Raw genomic sequence first — 15,883 nt, 5'->3', positions numbered from 1 at the left:
ACAATTCCTAACACAATTAAACATGACCTGCAACATACACCTATATTACTTTTTAACATTACGAAACATTAAATATTGGCCGCCAAAGTCGAGAATTATACGGTCGCGGGGATTCTGTCCAATCACAGCACGCCTGCATCGCCGAATCAACATGGCCTCTGATTGGCCTAGTTAAGGCAAGTATATTGCAACATTGAGTCAGGCCAAACTAATAATGTTTCGATTTTGAAGTTTCGATCCGTCTCAAGTCTCAAGTCTCAAGTCTAGATGAATCTAACAGTAGTCAATTTAGTATTTTTGGCTTGAAAGAGGCATGGGAAAGTTTTGGCGCGGCTGCACTTGCTAGAGAGAAATAGCTGGGTCAAGAATGGATATTTCAAGCGATCAACAAGTTTATGGGCCTTATTTGCGGGTTTCTTGATTTCAATATCAATAGTGTAAGTTCTACACGTTCCACAGGTCATATGTTCCGGCAAGTGCGCTGTGGGCCCATATATTGTCATGATCATCATGGGAGGGAATATGTTATCCGGTTATCTCAAGAGCCCTCTTTAAGAGATAATCACGTTGAATTCCCAAATACCCATTTCTGTATTGAGGAGAGCATACTATATCATGGCTAAAATCATGCTAGAACTATCAAAGCCTATTTTTCCGTTCATCGGAGCTCTGAGAAATGATGAAGCTGGAGGATGGAACGTAAAAGACCAGTTGCGTTTAACATGAACCGGCTAGCTTAATTTTCCAGCATCCCTTTTGATATATTTGCAACGCAACGATTCACTAATGCACCCGACTATTTTGAAGAGCTCGCCAAGCAACATCTATACCATCTAGAATTTCAACGTAATGATGCAGTCAAGGACGAAGCAGACTGTCGGAAAAGATATATCGCTCGATGTCTCTTCCGTAAGATATCGTGAGAAATATCACTTAAAGAGCATTGTGATGGTACCTTCCGGCTCATTTGTGACGACTTTGGGGGGCGGGCAATGTTCTTATTGATGCCTCAACGCTTACTGTTAGCGGGGCTATCGATTGAGAGTTTGCATACGCTGCCCAAGCGGAATTCAGCTACACTGCGCTCTGGTGGGTGTTGCTGGGCCGTCCGGAAGAATGGGAGCCAGATCTTATACACTTTCTAGCGCGTTTCATGCCCCAGTTTCACGTATTCCTGGAAACGTTTCGAGAGTATAAGACGAGACAAGTTGCTGAAGGCTGCTTGTCAGACTCATAGCTCTATCAGACGTCATGAAGATGTCAATGGAAACTGGTTTATTTTGGGATTGTCTTGCTTCGAGATGTAGTTCTCTGTTTAATGAAATCTACTGGGCTCTTATCGACGAACGGTATTACGGGACATTTACTACTATCAAACCATGAGATGATTGATATGCAGAATATCGCAAACTTCAATGTTATTCAATGTTATGTAGCCGTAACAGGAGCATACGTAGTCGGCGAAAGCATTGCTTGAGACATACAATGTCTCAACATGAACTCCTCAGGGGTGCCGAGGGGTGCCGAGGGGGGCTACGTATGCCTGTGTCTGAGTCAATTCTGTATGGCTAATCCGGCCTGCGGTGTCCAGGGGTCTACGAACCGAGGGCGCTTATACCAAATCGTGACGAATAGGGATAGTCTGGATAGGGGTGCTCTAGAATTTTGACCTTGATTATTGAGTATGAATCTAGCAAGCAAGTACCAATAGAGGAAACCCGAAGCAGCCTTGGTCTGTTTTCAGAGCAATAACGAGACCAATCGGCATTGCCCAAGTTCTAGACCCGACAGTTGACGTACACCAGGGAGAAGAAGCCAAGAGAGATGGTTTCAAAAGCTTAAAAGAAAAATCTGCCATAGGATAGGTCAGACGAGTGTGGCTTGGGTGAAACCGCAGGACAGAAGAGTGTCGAATAAACTATTCTTAAGTATGTTCTTCCGGGAATATTGCCGAGCCCTACTTTGCAGGGCGGATAAAGCTTGAGCCGACAGGCGACGCGCGTTCGCCTGCTATTCTTGGAGCCTACGCCGGAGCTAGGCCCAAACAGGGAGGGCTAGCGGCCGAGCCAGCCGCGGTTGGTTATTCGCGTTGTCGCTCCTCTCTGCGTTAGGCTAAGCCACAGCCTTCCTGCGACTGCCCCCCGAGTCGCTGTCCTCTACGACCTTGACTGTTATCTCTTCGCTATTCACCACCACCACCACCACCACCACCACCGCTATCTCATCGCCCAATTCATCGATTCCCTCGTCATCCTCGTCACTGGGCTGTCTATCGCCTCGACACGCTCACTGAGGCTCTCGATCAGCTGTTGTTGGACAGGCCAGCTATTTTGGGGATCATACAGAAAGCATTCTCAAGGAGGCAGAAGGATGGCCGCTCTAGGAGAATTACCGACCACTATTGCGTCGCCGCTTGCCAATCTCACCACCTACGATCCAGAATTTGACTCGTTCTTGAATCTCGACCAAACCGCCTATCCCTCCGAATCAATGAAAACGAACCCCTCTCTCATCTCTCAACCGTCCATGGCCGTTTCGGAAGCCAGCACAAGTGACTTAGGCCAGGCGTTTTCGGCCCCTAGTCATCAGTATGGAGACCACCAACAGCAGACTGGCCTGCCGCCAGGCGCTGTTGCCCATGCTATGACATACAATGATACCGCGATGGGGGTTTTTGGTGCTGGACACCAAGGATTCTCCATGAATGATGATGCGCTGGTTCGCATGAAGAGGGAAGAGACAAGTTTCGATTTTGGCACAGCTCCTTCCCGCAGCCATTCGGAAATGGACGTTGAAAGCGATACCACGAGTAACATGCCCTACTTTGTTCCCACCACCAATGCTGCCGCTCGGGCTCAACAGTTTGTTGACCCTCACGTCTTGGGCGGACATCCAACAGTCGCTCCTGCGCCGCAGGCCGGTCGGATGTATCCTGGTATGCACCAACAACAAGCTGCCATGGCCCGCGCTGCTCAACAACAGCAAAGACAACAAACCGAGATCATTCGTCAACAGCAACCAATGCGTCAAACTACTCATCAAATCGCCACGCCTGCATCTCAGCCAACACAAAATCGCCCCGCTCGCAACGTCGACCCTGTTGTTGAAGAGCGGATCTCTCGCCTTTTGCAACAAATGAGAGAGAACTCCAATCAAGATGGCAGCAATTCCACCGCGACTCCGTCCTCGCTGCCACATATGTCCAAGCCCAAGAAGGATGATGATGACATGGATGACGACGAGCGACTACTTGCCAGTGAAGAAGGCAAGAAACTCAGCAGTAAGGAGCGCCGTCAATTACGGAACAAAGTCTCTGCTCGTGCGTTCCGATCTCGCCGCAAAGGTATCTATCTAACTACCATTTAATAAATAGAGATATGTATCTAACAGATTGTCTAGAATACATTGGCCAGCTTGAAGGAGAGGTAGCCGCCAAAACCAATGAAGCCAATGAACTACGCTTGCAGAACCATGCTCTCATGGAGGAAAACAATCGTCTCACCGACCTGACGCGTCTGCTTCTCTCATCTCCCAGCTTCTCCGACTTCTTGAACGACTTGACAGTAAATGGAATGCCCCAGCAATTCCAAACACCCCAGCAGACACCCCAACAACAACCTCAACAGCCTGCACCTCAAGCCCCGGTACCTTCTAATGTACGCAATGAAGGTAATACTCATATGGGCGGACAAGACTTTCCTGCTCAGCAACAGCAAAATTTCCAAGTTGGAATGGTGATGGTTCCCGACCAACGTATGGACATGTACGCTTCTGGCTGGAATTCAGGGATTGACTTGAACTACAACCCATCCATCTTTGCCGTGTTGGAGGTTCCGGAAGGCCCTGCTGTCGACACAGAGATTCTCTCTGGAAAATCCTCAAGCACGATTCCAATCACGTCAGACTTGTCTTCGTCCAAGGTAGAGGTCCCGCAACTTGACCGGCCCCCTGTTTTCAACACTCCAGGCCCCGAAGTTGTCAAGGAAGACACCGCTGCTTCGACTGCAGAGATGGATGAGTCAGACCCGTCCCTTGCTCTCTTCTTAGATGATATCTCGATTCCTTCGTCTGAATCACGCTTCGTCAGTATTCAGCCTGAAAAGATTCCGCGCTACACACTTGTTGTTGACAGCGAGGAATCTACCGAGGCCTCGGCAGCTTCTGTGCGCGCATTTGAACGGTTGTGTGCAAGCATGGACGATGCGTTCGAACGAGTATCATTGCTCACAGCGCATCTGCTGTAGAAAAATTACCTTCTTTTGATGACATTTTCCCTATTATATTTTGGTTTTGATTCATGCGATAGATCGTTCTCTCCACACAGGGAGTCTCTGGTTGGGAAGTAAAGGGGCCCATTTCGTCGCTCATTTCGTCGCTCATTTCGAGGGGTCAGGTTTTGCAGGACTTGTTGTATTTCCGGTGTTGTGAGGTAAATATATTGGCAAGCGGAAGACTACTATCTCTTCATTCTTCATTGGCTATCTGGTGTTTTTTTTTGTCTATAAGTGTCATTACAACGATGTATCTAGTTGTCTTATCATTGTCTTCAACTGGGAATTATATTCCCATTCAAGCATATAATTTTCTGAATGTCTTCCTTGTAAAATCACTTTACTTTATGACCAGTTTCAGCGACAATCTAATAATCTACATCTAATGTCTATCCTTAAAATCCTGTTGCTGTCGCATGGCTCAGGACCAATGATGGCTAACTCGGCAGATTGGGTTAGCGCCGAAAATTTACCAGCTGCGGGTAATTATTAGGAACATAAAAATATCTCCAAACAAACTTCGATGTTACCCTTCATCACGCTTCAACGCTCCTGTTAAGGTCCTACTAGCTACTATGCTTGGGCTTTTGAAATAGGCGCTCAATTTCTTTGCTAGTTCGGTGGTTACCCCGAGTCTGTCACGTTGGCGTCCTTGCGAGGATTGGGAAGGCTCGCCTTCCACGGATCACCTCTCCGAACGCAGTGTCGTACGCCCTTGATTTCGTCAGCTCGACTTGACGCTTCATCACCCAGCATTTCCCTAGTTTTCCGTGCCTCAGTTCGAACGTGGAATCGCGGTGGTAATTACCTGGCAGACTCGCAACCAGCTCTCCCAGGAGTACATCTCATTCCGCCTCCTCCACCGCGCCGCTCCGGCACTCGATTGCCTGATTACTACCTTGTCGAACCTAAGAGCAAGATTGAACTTCCGCCTGAGCCGGCATTCGCCAAGGCGATGAAGTACTACTACCAGGTGCTCAGCACCCCAACTGCCGACTCTCCCGGCTCGACTTTTATCCTCAACTATCCGAATCGAAAATATCTGTTTGGCCATGTCGCCGAAGGCACGCAGAGACTGTTTTCAGAGCGCACCCAGTCGCATTCTTATTTGACCGAATTTTTCATTACCGGCAAGACGGCGTGGAATACTAATGGGGGTGTTCTCGGCATGGTGTTGACTATGGCTGATGCGCGGGCCGCGTCGGCTGCATCGATGGCCCTGGAGAACGAAGAAAAGCGAAACCGTCGTTTGCGAGACCGAGTAGCCAGAGGTTTACCTCCTGAGCCTGAGCCCGAAATTGAATCGACGGAACCTGAAAGACTCACCATCCACGGCAGTAAAAACTTAAATCACACGTTATCGACGGCGCGCAGGTTTATCTTCAGGAAAAGTTTTCCTGTCAAAGTCCAAGAATATGACGCGGCTTCTCTCGCAAGCGCGCGAGATCAATCAGCACAGTCCGATGCTTTTGAATTTCCCACGTGGTCTGATGAGAATATTAAAGTGTGGGCCATGCCCTTGAGACCTAGCTATGAGAAGAGCTTTAAGAATTCTGTCTCTGGATTCGGAAGCCCCCGAAAGAGAAGCTTGAATGAATTCGAGGAACGTGAGGGTGAGCAAGTAGAGGGTCTTGACCCCAAAGCTAAAGATGATATGCTTCGCGAGAGTATTGTCAAGGACATGTTTGACAGTCAATGGACGCTTGACTCGTTAACGGAACATAAATTGGCAAATGTCACTATGCCAGCCACCATTTTCGTCCGCAACCCCGTCACCAAGGACTTGGAGCGATACAATGGGCCACTTCCGGGAGGCGATGAAGCCGTCCCCGATATTAAAGTTTTTGTTCGAAAACCCTGGCCTGCTGCGACTGTTGATAGGCTGCCACCAACAACCCCTGCGACTGAGTCCATGTGCTATATTGTCCGCGGTCATGACCAAAGAGGGAAGTTTGACCCCAAGAAAGCAATCGAAGCTGGGGTCCCAAAGGGTCGTGCCTTTGGCGATCTCACAAATGGTATCAGTTACACTACAGAAGATGGCCGAGTCGTTACCCCCGAAATGGTTCTTGGACCTCACCGCCCTGGGAAAGGCGTTGCGTTCATTGACATACCTTCGAGAGAATATATTGATGATTTCATCTCACGTGCTGAGTGGCAGTCAAAGGCCGTCACATCTGGCCTAAGCGTTTTCTTCTGGATTTTAGGTCCCGGTGTTGGAGAAGATCGCCGAATTCTCGATTTTGTTGCTCGAATGAAAGGCTGCGAGCATATTGTTTCTAGTACTGACCACTGCCCTAATTATCTGGCTATGAAGACTGCTGCAATGTCTTCTCTTCGCCTAGCTCGAATCAACTCCGATAATTTCCAGGTACCGGTCCACGATAACCACACCCTTCCTCAGACAGGAACGAGGCGTGAGAATGAATCCATCTCTATAGAGAAGAAGGCTTGGAGAACTTCCGAGCTGGGTCTGATTGTAGATATGGAACCGAAGTTCTCAATCAATGAGACGGAGGTAGTCAATACTCTGAACCCACTTCAGTTCATCAGCCGAATTCCACGTGCAGCGGAGCAGCGGCTCAAAATCATCCAGCAAAGACTCCGTAAACCCCATGTCATCCACAAGGTCATGGAGATGCGTGACGGGCTTCCTCCCTTGGCAGAAGAGGCCGAAGTCTTCACACTGGGTACGGGGTCGTCTACCCCTTCCAAACATCGTAACGTCTCAGCTACGCTGCTGCACGTTCCCGGAAAGGGTTACTATCTGTTTGACTGTGGCGAGAACACTCTCGGACAGTTGAAAAGGAGTTTTGCGCCAGATGAGTTACGCGAGGTAATGGAAAATCTTCGCGTAATCTGGATTAGCCATTTGCACGCTGACCACCACCTTGGCACGGTGTCCGTTATCAAAGAGTGGTACAAGGTGAACTACCAAAAACATCAATCTGGTTCTATGCCAAAAGCGGACAGCATCGAAGATATCTTGCGGCAAAAGCGACTGTGCGTGATTAGCGACGGCATGTTCATACAATGGTTAGAGGAGTATGCAGGGGTGGAGGAATTTGGATTCGATATGCTTCTACCTCTTTCAGCCAGTCCATACTTACAGAGTGGACGCGGTCACAGGACAAGTCTTGTTTATCGGCACTGTCGACCGGATGGAACATACCCCGATGGAGGCCCTTCGGCCACAACAATATATTTTGACCAGAAATCTCATCTCACTGAGCTACTGCAGAAAGCTACTGGCTTGAAAAATTTCGGCGCGGTACATGTGATTCACTGCAAGGGTGCAATGGCAGTCACTTTTGAATGGGAGCAAGGTTTCAAGGTTTCCTACTCTGGCGACTGCCGGCCGTCCGTGAAATTCGCGCAATTAGGGAAGAACTCCACGTTGCTTATTCACGAAGCCACGTTCGAAAACGACATGGTAGGATCTGCTATTGCCAAGAAACACAGTACCGCTGCGGAAGCGATTGAAATTGGCCGAAGAATGAATGCTCGTATGCTGCTCCTGACTCACTTTAGTCAGAGATATGCCAAGCTTTCGAGAGTCGACCCTACATCCAGGCCAACTGCGCCACCCGAGGGATTCATTCCACAACAGGCATGGCAGCCCGACGTCGCGCCAAATGACGCTGACGAGCTAGGAGAAGACTTTGAGCAAGGAGAAGACGACATTACTCTTGACATGGCCGAAGCAACCGCCGAGCCGCCTGCCCAAGCCAGACCGATCCCAACATGCGCTGGCTTCGACTACATGCGTGTCAAGATCAGGGACATCCCCATTGCTCAGATGTTTGCGCCAGCATTCGAGAGGCTGGTCCAACGTCTCGACCAGGCTTCGGTCGAGGAAGCAGAAAAGGAAAAGCAGAAGCGTGAAGGCGCACTTACAAAGAACCCTAAGTATATAGCGAAGATGAAAGCGAAGCAGAAATGGAGCATACCTGCTGAGGCTGCCGCTGCGCAAGCTGAGGACCAGCCTGCTAAACCGTCGGCTTGGAGTGCCAGTGAGTCGGAGAGTGGGTGGTCTGACGCTGACAGCGAGGGCGAGAATGAGAAAGAGAACCCATGATCTAGTCGGTGCATAGATATTAAGGCGTTTATTTATATACCTCCACTTGTACAATATATTTGCATTCTCATGGGTTGTTGGGAGACTTTTATTAACTACATGTACTATATTATTACATACTGCCTTGGTCTAATTCTAACTCTCAATACATGTATTGAAGATCCAACATTTACTAAGATCCAATCGAAGCTACAGTTCATCATTCTCTCTGGTTTTCCCAAAAATTTCAACCAACTCCATCACGTCCTGCGCGCCCTCCACCCTATGGACGCCTTGAATAATAAACAGCGGCACCCCCGTACCAGCCTCTTTATTCTCCCTCGCCTCCCTATCCACACTACTCTCTTCCACCCCCGTTCCATTCGAAAAGCAAGCGTCCAAACACCCATCAACCTCCGCCTCATCCATCCCAACATCCACCGCAATCTCCCGCAACACCTCCCGCGACGCAATATCCCGCTCGAGCTCATGATACGCCTCGAACAATCTAGCTACCAGTGCATCACGCACCTCCACAGGATACATCCCTTTCCCTCCCGCTAGCCCTTCTGCAGATCCCGGTGCTATCTGTCGTTGACACAGCGCAATCAAATGATGCGCAGGCCGCGTACTCCCGATCTTCCCACCGTTCCTAAACACGATGCCCGCCGCGCGCCCGATGCGATCCATGCGCTGCTCAAGCGCGGTGCGTTGTTCGGCGGTCATATGGCGCAATTTTGTCTGCGCGAGGACGTGTTTGTCGATGCTGGTCAGGCTGGCGTGGTAGTTGAGGTAGTAGGGTCGCCAGGTGAGCACGAAAATGTCGTTGCGACCGCCAGGGTAGGTTTTTTGGTATATAGATATGGCCTTTTCGAGGGATTTGGTGCCGATGTAGCACCACTACGCATATAATTAGTATTAGTTGATGTTTGGGTGTTTGTTTGTGATGTTGGGATCTTGGGAGAGGACTTGCCGCGCAGACTATGTCGGAGATTATATCGATGGTGATGATGGCCATGGTGGTGTTGTTCTGATCAATTACATGAATTGATGTGAGGCTAATGGTATTAATTGAGAATGTTTTTCTTTCAGGTTGGGCGGGATGAAAGGTGAATTCAACGTTATTTTTCAATGGTTTAAACTACGATATTGATATGTAGTAAGCGGCGGGATAACAAAAGTTGACTCTCGAGGCAACATAATTCTAATGGAGGCAACATGATACAATATGTAACCTTGAGTGATGCAACGTTAAATTGACAGAGAATTCTGACCATATTAGTATTTAATTTGTACTTAGTATTAGTTGATAATTTGTCTAATTATGCCAAGGTACTTTTCGCCGTGTCCACCAGATTTGTCGACGGCGCAAGGAAATCTACAAAATACAAATATGGAGACCTACTGACATCCCCTAATACCCAGAAATAGATTTGTCCTTGTTGTCCTTTCCGAAGATACCCTGGTTGAGATTCTCGTGACACTCCGACGTCCACTGCTTAGGCGTGAACTTGTCGACAATCTCTTTGAATGCTTCCAGAGTACAGAAGGAGTCATCGCCGGGGAGATGGTTAGCAGTCTTTGAAACGCAGCCGGGAATTCTCATGACACGATCGTTATATCGGAGACGGACATAGTACTGGCGCAGGGCTTTTCGCTGCGATTCATCCAGCTCTGTGAGTGGCACGCGCGCGACTTCCGAAAACGCTGCAGAGGAAGATGCATCTTGTTTCCGGGAAGATCCAGAAAGGAAGGAGAAAATCCCTGAAGAAGCGTTTTTATCTACTGGTTGCGCAAGTTCCTCGAGCACGCTGCCAGGGTCGCTGGATTGCTGCTCACCAGTTGAAAATAGCTCAATGGCAATGGAAGATGTAAAAGGAGGCCAGTTCTCGTTGTTGTATGCACCTAGACTGGCCAGAACTGAGGCAAGGGTAGTATCATGGCAGCCGGTCATCGCGAATTTGATGGGCACTTTGCAGCCGGTCGCGCTTGATGAAGCCACTTGACTGCACCAGCCGCCCTCTAATGCGGCACTCACCATACGATCTACAACATCCCCCATCAGGCCACCGATACCGAGTCTGCGGTACTCTACATTCTCTCTATAACCAGCGAACCACTCCTCCACGGCGATCTTGTCGATAATCTCTCGGCCCTTCTGGTCGTAGAATTGTGGGGGAAGACGCGTAGCCGGTCCATGAGCCAAAGTGGCATTGATGGTGTCCATGATACCGGAAAGACGAGGGTGGGAATCAACGGCAACTTTGGGCGAGGTGGATGGCATCCATTTCGAGTACAGCTTGTTCAGATACTCCATATCATCGGTGTTATTCCCTGATTGTTGAAAGCAATATCAGACAATGTTGGGTGACACAAAGCAAGAAGGCAGAATTTCATTAGTAGTAAAGAAATACTGACATCTATCCGCCGCTCGGTCGGCAAACAGCCTGGAAAGTTGTCTGAACCGTCGACAGTTGGCATCGTTCGGATACACAGTCTCATCTGCCAGTGATCGAGTTACTACAGCAGGGGTCGCAAAATCGGCCGTTCGAGCACTGGCTGGGTACATGCCCATGAAAGCTTGTTGCATTGACTCCAGGGCACGGGGGATGGGACTGGCGCGGAGATACATGTCCTCGGCGTCAGACTTAATTTTAGGCATGAAACCTAGCTGATCAACGTAGAGATGTCGCAAACGCTGGCCGAGTTGAAGTGTAGTCTGGCGCCCTTTGTCTGTGAGCTCGCCAGCTTGGCTGTTACAAGGTTGTTGCTGTTAGCTAGCTAGATCTCTCGAATTTGTGTGGACACTTGCCAAATTGCCTCAGTCTCCCCCCCTGGGCCATGGGTAGCCACTGCTTCATCATCATGTCCAAATGTCTCAATCTTTCGCCGCCATTGTAGGGTGTCCCATTTCGAGAGGTCATTGCTCGTAGCTACCATCGAGGTCATGCGGCGAGCGACAGCGCAATACGGCCAGTCTTGTGGCAAAGATATCAGTGTCCGTGTAATCAAATATATTTGCAGGAGTAGTTACATGTCGCCAGGCCAGTCTATGATGATCGTGCGTTAGTCAAAACAGATTGCTGTATAGTGAAAGAAAGGCACATACATTTTGAAACCGGGCCGAAACCGGGGTTCGTTCGCCTGGTAGAAATGAAGCGGTTAGTTTATCGGTGTGATTTGAAGTAGAATTTGTCGCTATGCAGTACCATGACGCAAAAACTAGGTATTAAATCAATTGTCAGCATATCACTATCCCAAAGACGATCGATGGACGACCAAAAAGCCGTTGTCTTCGAATCAACATACCACTTGTACTAACTGAAGTTTCAAGTGTGGCGGATAAAGCTGGTCGAGCTCCTGCTTGGAGTAGGGCTCCCTGAAATTAATGCTTGTCATGCTGGGTTTGAGACTCTAAGAAACGAGTGTGAAAGGGCGAGAGTCATACTTTCGTGAGGGGTGACTGTGACTCGGCGATAAACCCGAGATGACGTGGTATACGGCGGGCCACAGGGCTACAATAGCACAACTGCTGTATGTACATGAAGAACATTTTGAGCTCAATTGAAATGCAGGTTTTTACGGCAAACAAGTATTATAGGGAATTACATTGTATTTTGAACAAAAATATTGATGTGAGTAGATCGGTTTTAAGATTATTTGTCTTTGTCCTTGTCTGCTGCTTTGTCAAGAATATCCTGCCGCAGCCTGCGGATTTCTTTGGTGGCCGCAGCCTGAAACGTTTTTTGCGAAATCAATTCCAATGGAAACCCACGCAGGCGATGTGACCAATAACCCCATACAGAAAGTCTATTGCAGCCGACCCGATCCAACGTTGCGCTGGCTAGAGCTCCGGCACTCGGCACAAAGAGGCCCTCACTGACATTGTGTCCGGCCGTTGAGACACTGCCTACAATGACACCGAGGATTTCGACATCTTGCTTGTCGGCACGCATCTCTGCACTGAGTCCTTCGCCCAAGGCAGACACAAAGGCCTTCGTTGCCGAGTACGGGACCAGCCATGGAAACCCGAGTTTGGCAATCGAGGAGATGTTGATGACCAGACTCGGTTGTGATTGCATGAGCCGTGGGAGCAATATGCGAGTCAGCTGCGCGGTAAAGTTGGCATTGACATCGAGCACTGTCTTCATTTCGTTGTAGGAGAAGTCGTGCAGCTTGACGTATGGCGAAGGCTTCATCATGGCCATGCCGCCAACATTGTTTACCAGCAGGGTCAAACGCGCATCCCCAACCTCGTCCATAATTCTCTCATCAACGTCCTCGGCGAGCTCCGACGCGTCGTAGATGACAATTTTGGTTTGTCGTTCTGGATAGAGCGCGCATAGATCGTCCTGTAGTCGGCGCAATTTCTCGTAATTGCGTCCATGTATAAAGACATTAAACCCGCGCCTGCAAAGTTCATGGGCAAATCCAAGGCCGATGCCATCGCTCGCGCCACTGATGAATGCCCATGATGTGCCCTTCTCGTCCTTCTTCAGATAGCGCGGCAGAGATGACGGTCGCACGTAGACAAATATTTCCCGAGCAAGATGGATCAGAGCAAGTCCAGAGACTGCGATTCCAATCGAGGCAAAGAAGTTTCGCAGCTCCATGGTTGATGAGTCTCAGAGCAGCAACTTCAGTCTGTGTCGTCCTAATTGGCTCACCCCACATTCCTGGCCATGATTTCATCTGGCAACAAGCATCAATGCCGATTGTCATGAACAATTTCGTTTATCTTGCGGTAATCTCGGGCGTGGGGTCACAGCAATACTGCCTCGATCTCCTGGGCTTCAGTCCAACTGATCTCACAAATCTCTCGAATTGCAAGGAGGAAGAGGCTGCTCGACCCTGAATTTCAACATGCGAGGCCACTAATCCTGATATGAACGGATTACTAAGCCACACGCACTTGTACTTGTCGTACAGGGCAGCATCAGCCTGCATAAAGATTCAATTTGTGTAACTAATATATGAACTCATAGGTCTGGCCTAAAAGACGTAATTAGTGTTCCAGCTGACGACAGGATAATTAAAGATACCGAGTGGCGGTAAGATCTCTCACACAACATCAATTGATTAGCCCAATTTAGCTGCGGGCAACGGGAGCAAGAAGCGGACGTCCGCATTACGCTTAACCGCAGTACAAGTCTCAAATAACATTGTTCCAATCTTCACCTCCGCACTGAACTTGCTTCTTGACACGCTCATCCGGCTCTTAGGGGCTTTAAACCCGCATTCTCCCTCTCGGTTTTGACTTTCTTTTGTGGACCATCAAAGCAGCGCGAGTCTCCATCATTTCGCTATCGTTACATCTGTATGGTTCACCGTATTTGTCGGTGTCTTCAGCTCCTGCTTCCTTCGTCTAACAATTTGCCCGATTGGTTAGTGAGTTAATTTTGATACTACGGATTCTGCTGATATCATTCGCTTAGATGTCTTGACCCCGGCTCCCTGTCAATTTTTTTTGTGGGCTCGACTAGGAGGGATATCGAGATAGCTGTAGCAAATCATTATGGCTGTAAGTGACCGCTTTTTCCTCCTCGCCACCATGAGTCCGATTACCCCCGTTATTTCTGACCCCTTTACGTACACGGTTGATTATTATGTATGCTTTATTGTTGTTTTCTGCATAATATTTCATCCGCTCATGTGCTCATCCGTTTCTCTGTATTTGTTGATATATGCGACGGTGATGGGCGAATTCTTGACTGAGGCTATTGCAACACCAACCTTGCAAAAAATACGTTGATGTTGAAGAATATGCCTTGATATTCCAACACAGCCCCCAATTGAACTTTGAGTGATTGGAATTTACTTGACGTGGCATGTTGGTGGCCCTTACCATGAGTCACTTGTTATTCATTATTCTGGAACCCTTTTTGCCTCTTCAAAGATGAATACTCTCGGGGAGAATCATTCTTCGTCGCAATGACCTTTTCTCATCGTGCTTAAAACCTTAATATTACTTCCCCTCATACTATCAATATGGGAGATCGATACTCGGTGATCCCTAGGCCAGGCAACTGGCCGAATGTACCTCCAGAACAAGACAGGCTTATCTTTTCAGACACGTCTATATTGCAAGGACGGCGTGCGAAAATCAAGACGCCAGCCCAGCTAAACTTGGAATCTATTTTACAGGACCCTCGAGCGAAGCCGGCTGAAACGGCTGGACCAGTCACAGCTGCTAACCCAAACGACAATAAATTCCGTGACACTAAACCTCGCCTTTTGTTGATGGGACTTAGGCGGTTAGTTGTTTCCGCTTCCTGGTTGGTGGCTGAAAATGCTAATTTAAAAGTAGAAGCGGCAAGTCTTCAATATCAAATGTTGTCTTTAACAAAATGCCACCGAATGAGACATTGTTCCTAGAGTCTACTACTCGCATTCAGATAGATTCGATACAGTGAGGAACTCCCCCCCTACACGCATTAGATAGCTAATCTTGTAGTTCTTTTATGGATTTTCAAGTGTGGGATTTTCCGGGGCAGCTGGAGCATCTCGACCCTTCAATTGTTGATTTGGAAGAGGTCTTTGGCTCCTTGGGTGCGGTAGTATGGGTGATCGATGCCCAAGATGACTATGTGGAATCCGTGGTGCGCCTTAACCGTACCATTCTAATGATTATGCACAACTTTCCAAACATCAACATCGAAGTTTTCATTCACAAAGTTGACGCACTGGCCGATGAATACCGGACAGAAGTCTTCCAGGACATTGTGCAGCGCATTTCAGACGACCTTAGTGATAATGGCTACGAAAATGCGCCAGTTCATTACTACCTTACGTCAATCTATGACTATTCTGTTTTTGAGGCCTTCAGCAAAGTGATCCAGAAACTGATACCGCGGCTGTCGACCCTTGAGAACTTGATCAACATCCTTGCCAGCAATTGCGGATTCGACAAGTGCTATCTCTTTGACGTACTCAGCAAGATATACATTGCGTCCGATACTCGTCCAGTCGATATGTCCTGTTATGAGATGTGTTCTGATTATATCGACGTGATTGTTGATATTTCCGAGCTCTACTCGTGGGAGCACCCGAACCGCAAGCCCAAGGGCGACCAGATGCGCGAGGCTGAGTCTCATGTCGTGCTGCAGAATGATTGCATGATCCATTTGATGGAAATGAACAAGTATATGCTTCCTGATCTTATCATTTTTTACAATACAATTCTAGGACAAGTGCTGACTGCACCAGATACCTCTGTCTTGTTTCTGTCATCCACAACCCTGACGCCAACGAGAAGAAGGGACTCATTGATATGAACTGCCGTGTTTTTCAAGACGCGCTGAACGAGATCTTCTCTCGTCCGTGGGATCGGCCAGCTGAAGAGCAGCCTGCAGTCGAGGAAGCCCATGAAGCGATCGCCGAGTAATTCCCGAGCTTGGCAGTGAGGTTTTTAATGATCTACGGTATGCAAGTATGGATGTACAAGTAGTAATGACCCGATATACCTCAGCCAATTAAAAAATCATCTTTCTTCAACATAGAAATAATTGCAATTCCATTACAACATCGCTACAGTCACGATTCCTGCCTGAATGGT

The 15,883-nt window shown here is 48.3% G+C and overlaps 6 protein-coding genes across 6 annotated transcripts; 3 read left to right on the top strand and 3 right to left on the bottom strand.

Annotated features, from left to right (window-relative positions):
- Positions 1–2,187: 2,187 nt before the first annotated feature.
- On the top strand, positions 2,188–4,590 carry BGW36DRAFT_376497 (uncharacterized protein). The gene is made up of 2 exons (XM_046215889.1): positions 2,188–3,343; positions 3,400–4,590. The coding sequence occupies exons 1-2, from the start codon at positions 2,371–2,373 to the stop codon at positions 4,242–4,244; spliced, it is 1,818 nt and encodes a 605-aa protein (XP_046073089.1). The 5' UTR covers positions 2,188–2,370; the 3' UTR covers positions 4,245–4,590.
- A 205-nt stretch (positions 4,591–4,795) lies between these two features.
- BGW36DRAFT_376496 (uncharacterized protein) lies at positions 4,796–8,543 on the top strand. Its single transcript, XM_046215888.1, has one exon. It carries the CDS (start codon positions 5,227–5,229, stop codon positions 8,347–8,349), a length of 3,123 nt encoding a protein of 1,040 aa, XP_046073088.1. The 5' UTR covers positions 4,796–5,226; the 3' UTR covers positions 8,350–8,543.
- On the bottom strand, positions 8,444–9,414 carry BGW36DRAFT_149090 (DSBA-like thioredoxin domain protein). Its single transcript, XM_046209488.1, has 2 exons — positions 9,302–9,414; positions 8,444–9,228 (listed from the first exon to the last, which is right to left on the bottom strand). The coding sequence occupies exons 1-2, from the start codon at positions 9,344–9,346 to the stop codon at positions 8,539–8,541; spliced, it is 735 nt and encodes a 244-aa protein (XP_046073087.1). The 5' UTR covers positions 9,347–9,414; the 3' UTR covers positions 8,444–8,538.
- A 170-nt stretch (positions 9,415–9,584) lies between these two features.
- On the bottom strand, positions 9,585–11,772 carry BGW36DRAFT_376493 (putative acid phosphatase). The gene is made up of 7 exons (XM_046215887.1): positions 11,638–11,772; positions 11,538–11,550; positions 11,438–11,472; positions 11,363–11,378; positions 11,141–11,306; positions 10,747–11,081; positions 9,585–10,662 (listed from the first exon to the last, which is right to left on the bottom strand). Exons 1-7 carry the CDS (start codon positions 11,725–11,727, stop codon positions 9,743–9,745), a joined length of 1,575 nt encoding a protein of 524 aa, XP_046073086.1. The 5' UTR covers positions 11,728–11,772; the 3' UTR covers positions 9,585–9,742.
- A 108-nt stretch (positions 11,773–11,880) lies between these two features.
- On the bottom strand, positions 11,881–13,358 carry BGW36DRAFT_376485 (putative short chain dehydrogenase/reductase). Its single transcript, XM_046215886.1, has one exon. It carries the CDS (start codon positions 12,939–12,941, stop codon positions 11,985–11,987), a length of 957 nt encoding a protein of 318 aa, XP_046073085.1. The 5' UTR covers positions 12,942–13,358; the 3' UTR covers positions 11,881–11,984.
- Positions 13,359–15,873, top strand: BGW36DRAFT_376479 (putative small monomeric GTPase). The gene is made up of 6 exons (XM_046215885.1): positions 13,359–13,712; positions 13,764–13,849; positions 14,473–14,582; positions 14,636–14,737; positions 14,783–15,469; positions 15,535–15,873. The coding sequence occupies exons 2-6, from the start codon at positions 13,844–13,846 to the stop codon at positions 15,710–15,712; spliced, it is 1,083 nt and encodes a 360-aa protein (XP_046073084.1). The 5' UTR covers positions 13,359–13,712; positions 13,764–13,843; the 3' UTR covers positions 15,713–15,873.
- Positions 15,874–15,883: the final 10 nt, after the last annotated feature.

Source organism: Talaromyces proteolyticus (genome assembly GCF_021365285.1).
Source record: "Talaromyces proteolyticus strain PMI_201 chromosome Unknown BGW36scaffold_5, whole genome shotgun sequence".
Taxonomy (NCBI): domain Eukaryota; kingdom Fungi; phylum Ascomycota; class Eurotiomycetes; order Eurotiales; family Trichocomaceae; genus Talaromyces; species Talaromyces proteolyticus.
This window is presented reverse-complemented; position numbering and strand designations above follow the sequence as displayed.

Excerpts from the sequence above, each read along its gene's own strand:
- BGW36DRAFT_376497 (XM_046215889.1), top strand. The coding sequence starts at position 2,371 with ATGGCCGCTCTAGGAGAATTACCGACCACTATTGCGTCGCCGCTTGCC. Across the intron at positions 3,344-3,399 it reads GTTCCGATCTCGCCGCAAAG|AATACATTGGCCAGCTTGAA; the intron begins GTATCTATCTAA and ends CAGATTGTCTAG.
- BGW36DRAFT_376496 (XM_046215888.1), top strand. The coding sequence starts at position 5,227 with ATGAAGTACTACTACCAGGTGCTCAGCACCCCAACTGCCGACTCTCCC.
- BGW36DRAFT_149090 (XM_046209488.1), bottom strand. The coding sequence starts at position 9,346 with ATGGCCATCATCACCATCGATATAATCTCCGACATAGTCTGCGCG. Across the intron at positions 9,229-9,301 it reads TCTCCGACATAGTCTGCGCG|TGGTGCTACATCGGCACCAA; the intron begins GCAAGTCCTCTC and ends TTATATGCGTAG.
- BGW36DRAFT_376493 (XM_046215887.1), bottom strand. The coding sequence starts at position 11,727 with ATGACAAGCATTAATTTCAGGGAGCCCTACTCCAAGCAGGAGCTCGAC. Across the intron at positions 11,082-11,140 it reads GGGGAGACTGAGGCAATTTG|CCAAGCTGGCGAGCTCACAG; the intron begins GCAAGTGTCCAC and ends ACCTTGTAACAG. Across the intron at positions 10,663-10,746 it reads CGACCGAGCGGCGGATAGAT|GGAATAACACCGATGATATG; the intron begins GTCAGTATTTCT and ends TTCAACAATCAG.
- BGW36DRAFT_376485 (XM_046215886.1), bottom strand. The coding sequence starts at position 12,941 with ATGGAGCTGCGAAACTTCTTTGCCTCGATTGGAATCGCAGTCTCTGGA.
- BGW36DRAFT_376479 (XM_046215885.1), top strand. Across the intron at positions 14,583-14,635 it reads TTGTTGATGGGACTTAGGCG|AAGCGGCAAGTCTTCAATAT; the intron begins GTTAGTTGTTTC and ends ATTTAAAAGTAG. Across the intron at positions 15,470-15,534 it reads CATTTGATGGAAATGAACAA|ATACCTCTGTCTTGTTTCTG; the intron begins GTATATGCTTCC and ends TGACTGCACCAG.